The sequence below is a fragment of the Saccostrea cucullata genome, unplaced genomic scaffold (assembly GCF_032062105.1).
Source record: "Saccostrea cucullata isolate Sc308-1 unplaced genomic scaffold, CSIRO_AGI_Scuc_v1 ctg1077, whole genome shotgun sequence".
In the NCBI taxonomy this organism is placed as follows: domain Eukaryota; kingdom Metazoa; phylum Mollusca; class Bivalvia; order Ostreida; family Ostreidae; genus Saccostrea; species Saccostrea cuccullata.
This window is the reverse complement of record NW_026924714.1, coordinates 9336-20190: the sequence shown is the minus strand read 5'-3', so window position 1 is coordinate 20190 and position 10855 is coordinate 9336. Positions and strand designations below refer to the sequence as shown.

The 10855-nt window shown below is 37.0% G+C and overlaps 1 protein-coding gene across 1 annotated transcript; it reads right to left on the bottom strand.

Moving 5' to 3' along the window:
* Positions 1–8321: 8321 nt before the first annotated feature.
* Positions 8322–9781, bottom strand: LOC134267090 (FMRFamide receptor-like). The gene has a single exon (XM_062749305.1). It carries the CDS (start codon positions 9551–9553, stop codon positions 8660–8662), a length of 894 nt encoding a protein of 297 aa, XP_062605289.1. The 5' UTR covers positions 9554–9781; the 3' UTR covers positions 8322–8659.
* Positions 9782–10855: the final 1074 nt, after the last annotated feature.

Below are 10855 nucleotides of genomic sequence, written 5' to 3'. Positions count from 1 at the left end.
CTACAGGACAGGTAAGTGTCCAATACCCTAGGCTATTGATACAATCTACTGAGTACTACAGGACAGGTAAGTGACCGTACCCTAGGCTATTGATACGGTCTACCGAGTACTACAGGACAGGTAAGTGACTGAACCCTAGGTATTGATAGGGTCTACTGAGTACTACAGGACAGGTAAGAGTCCAGTACCCTACGCTATTGATACGGTCTTCTGAGTACTACAAGACAGGTAAGTGACCAGAACCTTAGGCTATTGATACAGTCTACCGAGTACTACAGGACCGGAAAGTGACCATAACCCTAGGCTATTGATACGGTCTATTTAGTACTACAAGACAGGTAAGAGTCCAATACCCTAGGCTATTGATACGGTCTACTGAGTACTACAAGACAGGCAAGAATCAAATACCCTAGGCTATTGATATGGTGTACTGAGTACTACAGGACAGGTAAGTGACTGAACTCTAGGCTATTGATATAGTCTACTGAGTACTACTGGACAGGTAAGAGATCAGTACCCTAGGCTATTGATATGGTCTACCGAGTACTTCATTACAGGTAAGTGACCGAACTCTAGGCTATTGATACGGTCTACCGAGTACTACAGGACAGGTAAGAGACTAGTACCCTAGGCTATTGTTATGGTCTACCGAGTACTACAGGACAGGTTAGTGACCAGAACCCTAGGCTATTGATATGGTCTACCGAGTACTACAGGACAGGTAAGAGTCCAATACCCTAGGCTATTGATACGGTCTACCAAGTTCTACAGGACAGGTAAGAGACTGAACCCTAGGCTATTGATATGGTCTACCGAGTACTCGGTAGACCGTACCAATAGCCTAGGGTACTGGACTCTTACCTGTCCTGTAGTACTCAGTAGACTGTATCAATAGCCTAGGGTTCGGTCACTTACCTGTCCTGTAGTACTCGGTAGACCGTATCAATAGCCTAGGGTTCAGTCATTTACCTGTCCTGTAGTACTCGGTAGACCATATCAATAGGCTAGGGTATTGGACTCTTACCTGTCCTGTACTACTCGGTAGACCGTATCAATAGCCTAGGATACTGGACTCTTACCTGTCCTGTAGTACTCGGTAGACCGTATCAATAGCCTAGGGTATTGGACTCTTACCTGTCCTGTAGTACTCGGTAGACCATATCAATAGCCTAGGGTTCAGTCTCTTACCTGTCCTGTAGAACTTGGTAGACCGTATCAATAGCCTAGGGTATTGGACTCTTACCTGTCCTGTAGTACTCGGTAGACCATATCAATAGCCTAGGGTTCAGTCACTTACCTGTCCTGTAGTACTCGGTAGACCATATCAATAGCCTAGGGTATTGGACTCTTACCTGTCCTGTAGTACTCGGCAGACCGTATCAATAGCCTAGGGTATTGGACTCTTACCTGTCCTGTAGTACTCGGTAGACCGTATCAATAGCCTAGGGTACTGGACTCTTACCTGTCCTGTAGTACTCGGTAGACCGTATCAATAGCCTAAGGTTCAGTCTCTTACCTGTCCTGTAGTACTTGGTAGACCGTATCAATAGCCTAGGGTATTGGACTCTTACCTGTCCTGTAGTACTCGGTAGACCATATCAATAGCCTAGGGTTCAGTCTCTTGCCTGTCCTGTAGTACTTGGTAGACCGTATCAATAGCCTAGGGTATTGGACTCTTACCTGTCCTGTAGTACTCGGTAGACCATATCAATAGCCTAGGGTTCAGTCTCTTACCTGTCCTGTAGTACTCGGTAGACCATATCAATAGCCTAGGGTACTGGACTCTTACCTGTCCTGTAGTACTCGGTAGACCATATCAATAGCCTAGGGTACAGGACTCTTACCTGTCCTGTAGTACTCGGTAGACCATATCAATAGCCTAGGGTTCAGTCTCTTACCTGTCCTGTAGTACTTGGTAGACCGTATCAATAGCCTAGGGTATTGGACTCTTACCTGTCCTGTAGTACTCGGTAGACCATATCAATAGCCTAGGGTTCAGTCTCTTGCCTGTCCTGTAGTACTCGGTAGACCGTATCAATAGCCTAGGGTACTGGACTCTTACCTGTCCTGTAGTACTCAGTAGACTGTATCAATAGCCTAGGGTTCGGTCACTTACCTGTCCTGTAGTACTCGGTAGACCGTATCAATAGCCTAGGGTTCAGTCACTTACCTGTCCTGTAGTACTCGGTAGACCATATCAATAGCCTAGGGTATTGGACTCTTACCTGTCCTGTAGTACTCGGTAGACCGTATCAATAGCCTAGGGTACTGGACTCTTACCTGTCCTGTAGTACTCGGTAGACCGTATCAATAGCCTAGGGTATTGGACTCTTACCTGTCCTGTAGTACTCAGTAGACCATATCAATAGCCTAGGGTTCAGTCTCTTGCCTGTCCTGTAGTACTCGGTAGACCGTATCAATAGCCTAGGGTATTGGACTCTTACCTGTCCTGTAGTACTCAGTAGACTGTATCAATAGCCTAGGGTTCGGTCACTTCCTGTCCTGTAGTACTCGGTAAACCGTATCAATAGCCTAGGGTTCAGTCACTTACCTGTCCTGTAGTACTCGGTAGACCATATCAATAGCCTAGGGTATTGGACTCTTACCTGTCCTGTAGTACTCGGTAGACCGTATCAATAGCCTAGGGTACTGGACTCTTACCTGTCCTGTAGTACTTGGTAGACCGTATCAATAGCCTAGGGTATTGGACTCTTACCTGTCCTGTAGTACTCGGTAGACCATATCAATAGCCTAGGGTTCAGTCTCTTACCTGTCCTGTAGTACTTGGTAGACCGTATCAATAGCCTAGGGTATTGGACTCTTACCTGTCCTGTAGTACTCGGTAGACCATATCAATAGCCTAGGGTTCAGTCTCTTGCCTGTCCTGTAGTACTCGGTAGACCGTATCAATAGCCTAGGGTACTGGACTCTTACCTGTCCTGTAGTACTCAGTAGACTGTATCAATAGCCTAGGGTTCGGTCACTTACCTGTCCTGTAGTACTCGGTAGACCGTATCAATAGCCTAGGGTTCGGTCTCTTACCTGTTCTGTAGTACTCGGTAGACCATATCAATAGCCTAGGGTACTTGACTCTTACCTGTCCTGTAGTACTCGGTAGACCGTATCAATAGCCTAGGGTACTGGACCCTTACCTGTCTCGTAATATACTCAGTATTACGTATCAATAGCGTAGGGTACTGGACTCTCACCTGACCTGTAGTACTCAGTAGACCATATCAATAGCCTAGGGTTCATGGTCAATTACTTGTCCTGTAGTACTCGGTAGACCGTATCAATAGCCTAGGGTATTGGACTCTTACCTGTCCTGTAGTACTCGGTAGACCGAATCAATAGCCTAGGGTTCGGTCACTTCCTGTCCTGTAGTACTCGGTAAACCGTATCAATAGCCTAGGGTTCAGTCACTTACCTGTCCTGTAGTACTCGGTAGACCATATCAATAGCCTAGGGTATTGGACTCTTACCTGTCCTGTAGTACTCGGTAGACCGTATCAATAGCCTAGGGTACTGGACTCTTACCTGTCCTGTAGTACTTGGTAGACCGTATCAATAGCCTAGGGTATTGGACTCTTACCTGTCCTGTAGTACTCGGTAGACCATATCAATAGCCTAGGGTTCAGTCTCTTACCTGTCCTGTAGTACTTGGTAGACCGTATCAATAGCCTAGGGTATTGGACTCTTACCTGTCCTGTAGTACTCGGTAGACCGTATCAATAGCCTAGGGTTCGGTCTCTTACCTGTCCTGTAGTACTCGGTAGACCATATCAATAGCCTAGGGTTTGGACTCTTACCTGTCCTGTAGTACTCGGTAGACCGTATCAATAGCCTAGGGTACTGGACTCTTACCTGTCCTGTAGTACTTGGTAGACCGTATCAATAGCCTAGGGTATTGGACTCTTACCTGTCCTGTAGTACTCGGTAGACCATATCAATAGCCTAGGGTTCAGTCTCTTACCTGTCCTGTAGTACTTGGTAGACCGTATCAATAGCCTAGGGTATTGGACTCTTACCTGTCCTGTAGTACTCGGTAGACCATATCAATAGCCTAGGGTTCAGTCTCTTGCCTGTCCTGTAGTACTCGGTAGACCGTATCAATAGCCTAGGGTACTGATCTCTTACCAGTCCTGTAGTACTCAGTAGACTGTATCAATAGCCTAGGGTATTGGACTCTTACCTGTCCTGTAGTACTTGGTAGACCATTTCAATAGCCTAGGGTTCAGTCTCTTACCTGTCTTGTAGTACTTTGTGGAGCATATCAATAGCCTAGGGTACTGATCTCTTACCTGTCCTGTAGTGCTCGGTAGACAGTATCAATAGCCTAGGGTTCAGTCACTTACCTGTCCTGTAGTACTCGGTAGACCGTATCAATAGCTTAGGGTATTGGACTCTTACCTGTTCTGTAGTACTCGGTAGACCGTATCAATAGCCTAGGGTACAGGACTCTTACCTGTATTGTTGTAATCAGGTACTCAATGGAATGTATCAATATCTTTTGTTATATGTATTATACTATTCTGTTATGTTTTTGTTGCATTAAAGTGATCGACTCTTCCAACAGCCTTGTTTAATTATATTGTACTCAGAGGGAAGTACATATCATCAGTGCCGGAAAGTAAATGCTTTTATTAGTTTGATTATTTCAGTTCAAGTGAGTTTTTTAAATATTTGGAATAAATATTTCATATTTTCATCTTTTTTGTTTTATTTTATGGTGTAAATTTTTGTATTATTAAGCAAATAGATTATGCTGTTATTTATTTACTAATTAAACAGATTACATTTTATCGAGTGTTGTTTTTTATTTGTAAAATTGATATTTTTGTTTCCGTCCTTATCACTCTCATTTAAGTTCAATTTTTAAACTATTTTCTCATTTAAATGTTCTTTTTTTGTAATACTTTTCTTTCGTTTTCATATTTATTTACGATTCATTTAATATTCTATATTGATGAATAAGTATTTCCCTGATGTTAATCTACAAATTGAAAAAAAAACTAATTCATTTATTTTAGGCATGAATTTCAACGTTAAATCGGTGTTTAATGCATTAAAAACAAAAAATTGACATGGTTTTCTTATCAACGATGATAAAAAATACATTCCGGAAATAATATAAACCACCGGGTTTCTTCTTATCGTTAGTGACATCTCATAAATATTCATAAATACGCTAGGCCCGTGATATTTAGACTCAACCTAAAATTTTCCAATTGCAAAGTGTTGTAAAGTGCTCGTGCGCCAATTGTGAAAGGGCGTTAAGGTAGGGATCAACACACTTTCATCAATCTCCATACGGTAATGAGGACGCCCACTTTTTAAATGACTTTTTACATAGTCAGTGCATGTTTGTCTATTGTTCTCCTTTTAAGAGTAGTTGTATATTTGCATTAGTAATGTTGTGTTAAAAAAGGATTCATAGACAGACATGCGCTATGGTTTCAAAGAAAAAAAATGCTTCTTCTTACACTTGCTCTCTCTTTTGTAACCAAGGGCTGTTACACGTTGAATATTATAATTCACCACGTGATATTTTTTTAGGTAACTTTGTGAATACTAAATTATGTCACGTGACTTATAGATAGCATGTTTTAGCTAAAGAGGAACACGTAAAATCGTCAGACATCGAATTAAAATATTCTTTACCTAAATGTAGGGGCTCATATTGTTTATTATGTTTTAAAACTTTCTAAAGAATGTACATGTACAAGTGCAATGCAAAATAAATAAAATAGGGAGATAGAAAATATTGATATCGAAATTTTAATACATATCATTGTTATAATCTACTCTAATTTAAGACCTATTCTTACAATGTTAGCCCCGCTTCTCATGTGTTTATAGTGTTGAACAATCGAGGGCAGGTAAGTTTAAATTCTCTGTATTTGGAAAAAATAATTACAAAAACATAGAATTAGTGAATTGTATCGCATATATAAGTATAAAGTTATTTTTAACATTTTAATTTCAAGTTTTGATATCTATTGTTTTTTAATCAAAAAACTTTTTCACACTCCTTCCGTCTTTTTTTCCATTTCAGTCCAGGTTTTTTTCCTACTGGGATCTTAAATATTTAAAGTTGGTTTAAGATAGTCAAGAAATCAAATGTTATAGATTATATCATAACTTCGAACATATGTAAAATAGTTTTTATGTGATTAAATGGACATTTTCAACAAATTGGACTAAATATGATTATGCAGGCTTTTTCTAGCAATGATCTGCATATTTCCTCTAAGGAAAGGATTTCATTTCGATACGCAAGAGCATGCTCTACGTATGAACAATTTCTAAAACAAGGTAAATTATTGACAAAAATTTTATGAAACAAGAATACCAGCTGTCTCGTTTGAAGTCATCATTTCGTAAGTTGTATGGTCGATACAATGACCCGGTCAGCAATACAATTTATCATTGAGTCAAATGCTGACTGACGTTTTTCATACTTATTGTTTGTCCATTATTTATGCACTGAATTGACGACGGATTTTCCGTTATTTCCCGATCATGACTAGAGCACGTGTGACCGGTGTGTGTGACCGGTTGGCAGGGGATGCTTACTCCTCCATGGCACCTGATCCCACCTCTGATGTTTTGGAGGTCCGTGTTTGCTCTGCTCCTATCCTATTTTGTATTGTTTTATGGACTTTTGATCTTGAATACTGTTTGTTATCTCAATATGTTTCATTTCACCACTTAACATTTGATTCAAATTCACATCTGTAGAAGTAATCAAAATTCCTCTCATCAATCATTATAAACTTCATTTTTACAGCTCAACGCACTTTTTAAGATCACAAGGTTTTTCGCACAAATTAAGGTCACATTGTTATAATGTAATGTTGTGTATTGAGACAACAAAATACATTTTAGAAGTATTTGTTACATTGTTTGAGTTTTATTTCATTTACTAAAACATAATTCATACAAATCAATTGGTAGAACTTTGATATATTCTTGGATGAAAAATAACAACTATTTCCATTTGATTTTCTGTAGTTTCTTGCCAATTGTCTTTTTATCCGTTCTTTTGAAAGCAGTAATACTTTGTAGAAACGTGGACATGGGCACAGTACACTACTGTAACTTGTATTTTCTGTACATTCTGACTCTTTAGCGCAGGGCGATGATAGTATTTTTCATCTGTTTGACTACTTTGTATGTTAATAAGGTGTCATTTTTTCAGAGTCATCTAAAATCTAGAATCATGAAAGATTCATCCCAAAGCAAAATTTTAACGTTTCAAACCGTAAATGCAGAAGAATTTTCCTTTTCCTAGAAAGAATTTACTATTTAAAATAATAATACTTCATTATCCTACCCCTTAGTATGGTTTCTTTCTGCAATGTAATCCCTTTTCCGTGCTACATTTCGACAAAACCAAGAGAAGTATGGTAAATGAGCAAAAAAAATTTTTAAATACTCACCTTTAAGAAGAAAATTAAAAATCAAAGAAAGCACGTTTTATATAATTTGTAAAAAACCTATAGTAGAAGCCTTAAAGAAACATCGTACCATTTATTGATAAATTCCCCTCTAAAACATCTACTTTGGAAACTTATGATAATAATTTTAAAGGGAATTTATACTTGACATTATATATATAATATAACGTAGGGCTATGCCATCGTACTGAAGTTCGAAAATAGTAATTTTTATTACAAAAATGTGACCTTAATTTGTGCGAAAAACCATGGGAGCTTAAAAAGTGCGTTGAGCTGTATTATATAAAGTCAAGTTGTCCATTGAATACTACACATTATTTTTTTTTGTCTAATCCTTTGCATGAAATCCATGTTTTCCCGATTGGCAACACAATAGAAATAGCATTTTTTTTGTTTTATATATTTTTAGGATATATAAATAATTCATCCCTTTAATAAAATCTATGGATAAATATAAGGATAACCTCTCCTCAGCAGGAACGTTAACTGTAAAAATTATTATTTTTTATATTAAAATGTATTATAGTGAATTTTGAAGTAGTCATTTTTTCGTGCAACAATTTTCATTTCATGCATCTCAGCGAGACTCGAAGTCCTTTGAAGTCTAAGAAAAAAATCTTATTAAAAAGTTGTCATTTGTACCTCCATAAACTCTTTAAAAAATACTTGTTTAGAAATCGATCTTCCTTTAAAAAGGACATTTTTATTATGACATGAAATTAAAAGTGATTCGTAATAACTTAAAGAACTGAAATACCGCATACGTATAAAAACATACAAATTTCTCTAAATACCTGAATACCTTAAGTTTTTTAATCTTAATATATATTTGTTAATTTTCAAATAAAATAAAATGCATAGTTGGAAGAATTGCTCACTTATTCGGATAAATGATATGATATTTGTCATATATGATTGAATATAATGATTAACTGAGAAGAATTACAGTGGATTAATATACATTAATTTGAGAATTCAGAGACATTTGATTTTTTTTTCAGCATTTTCGTTCACTCTTTAGTACCTGAGGACCAAACAATTTAAATAAAAACATTTAAATAGATCAACTGATTTGGGCGGGAATGGAAATAAAACTGTTTTCTTTTAACGATATAAAATTTAACTTATATATTTTAGTTTCTTGACATGAAAATAGAATTTGGATATTCTCCATTAAAAGTTTGTTTCTTTATATATGATCATGGACTATGTGCTTGTCCAACCGATGTAAAAAATGTTCTTTCGTTACCGAAGTTGCCATAACGCTTTCTGCAAAATAATTTCAATAGCGATTTCCTGAATTTTTGTCCTGTGGCACAGTAAAGGAAAAAGTTAATAGAATGGTTAACATACATAAGCAGTTCGCTGATAGTTTTGATGAGATGAAAAATGGCCGCTCCTTTAACGTCATTATCCGTCTGCTTATTCCAAAATGCCGTGAAAATCAAAACAATGTTCATGGGAATTGTTGTCACAAGAAATGTAAAGGAAACTGAAAGCAGCATGGTCGTCAACTTTTTATTATAATCAGAAGATTTGTAGCGTCTTATCACACGCGCACTATGTTGTTTGACCTGAAGAAATCGTTTTCGTTCTTTCTCGGCTTTTGATATTTTCCGGATTATAAAGCCGTTAAGAATTCCTATAATTAGAAAGGGGAGGAAAGAATAAATGACGGCATCAACCCAAGGCCAAATATTGTTAACAAGAAGTTCAAATGACGGCCCTGCCGCACATTCTGCTTTACCCAGCTTTTGTTGAATAGACACAGTGAAAAAGAAATGGGAGTTAATGGCACAAATCACTACAATAGGCAAAAGGGAGATTTTCCAGGCTCTTTCAATTTTACAGAATACCTGCGTTTTCAAAGGGTAACAAACTGCTATATAGCGCTCGGTTGTCACTGTTATTATCAACCATACTGAAGAATCACTACAAACGTAGCCCAGAAACGAAACAAGCTTACAAGTTACATCCGAAACATCTTGTACGTCACTTCCGGTTATCTCGGCAATCCATAAACGTAATAATCCAACTAACAGTACAGATATATCCATGATAGCTAACGCACTAAGATAGGAATATGTTGACATTTTCTTTGACTGTTGATTAAGCACAGCAAAGGAGAGTAGATTACCAATAACTCCAAACACCAGGAGGACAGGAGAGATGTATAAGAGCAGCCCTTCCTTCAGTTTATATGCATATTGAGAAGAAAGTACATCCCCGCTCTCTACTACTGAGATACATTGCTCTTTAATTCCTAGAAGAACCTCGTAGCTACAGTTGTTATTCTGCCTCAAACAGTATTCTATCTGGAGAGAACAGTTCATTCTGATCTGGAAAAGAAAATAATTGTCAAATGTTGAATTGAGTTAAGAAATCCTTAAATAGAAGTGTATGAAAGTACGCTTGTTATTTGTACGCTTTCAAGACGGTCTACTTTTATTTTGCAGAAAATATCATGAATATTTATGGAAATGAAAAAAAGAAGCCAAACTGAGCATTCTTTAATGAATATGGAAGAGTTCCAATTACAGAAATTTAATTGTTATCTACGCACTTTGCTATATTGATACATCGGTCACGTAATTTCTAAGCCAGGGTTTGACTTTACTATTTGAATATGAATCATTATTTACATCATCTTGAAAAGCGTAGAAAATGTTCCGTTTTTCAAAGTTCTATTCTAACCTTATAATCTCTGTTTATAACTTGTAATAATTGATGTACTAGTACAACGAAATATAATGATTGTAAAAAAAAATAAGCAATCCTTATAATTCAAAAGATTTTATATTCATTTCGCACAAAGTCATCAAGTGCAGTTTGTTTAAAGTTAACATAAGCAGATTGTTTTTTTTTTAAATTATTGAAAACTACAGAGAAATATGAAGAAGGGATTTCACACTAAAAAGCCTAGCATTTTACAGTTTATAAGGCACTGGAAAAATCTTGGCAAAGTCCTGCATTCATCAATTCACTGTATGTATTAAAGAAGCAGAGAAGGAATAGGATTTACCACAAATAACATCACCCATAATATACAGGAGAGAGAAAAAAACATCTTTTATGATTGACACTATGCTTGGCATTATATTCGTCTGTGAAAAACTGTGTATATAGAATATGCACATTCCTAACTCGACAAAAAGAGGACTAAGAATCTCTCAGTCGTAAAAATCATATTTAATTTGTTCTTTATAGCTTAAATGTATTAAAAGCACAAGTCCTATTCCTTTAAGGATCATTCTTCAAAATCATTCTTCAGCATCATTATTACACAATATTATAATTATTACACAATAAAAAGAATTCTTTCTATCATTTTATATTGAACAGAAACTTCTGGGTACCACCTATCTGAATGCATTACATGACTCAAAATAAAAGTT

What these genes read in the sequence shown, in the direction of transcription:
- LOC134267090 (XM_062749305.1), bottom strand. Translation starts at nt 9,553, where the DNA reads ATGTCAACATATTCCTATCTTAGTGCGTTAGCTATCATGGATATATCT.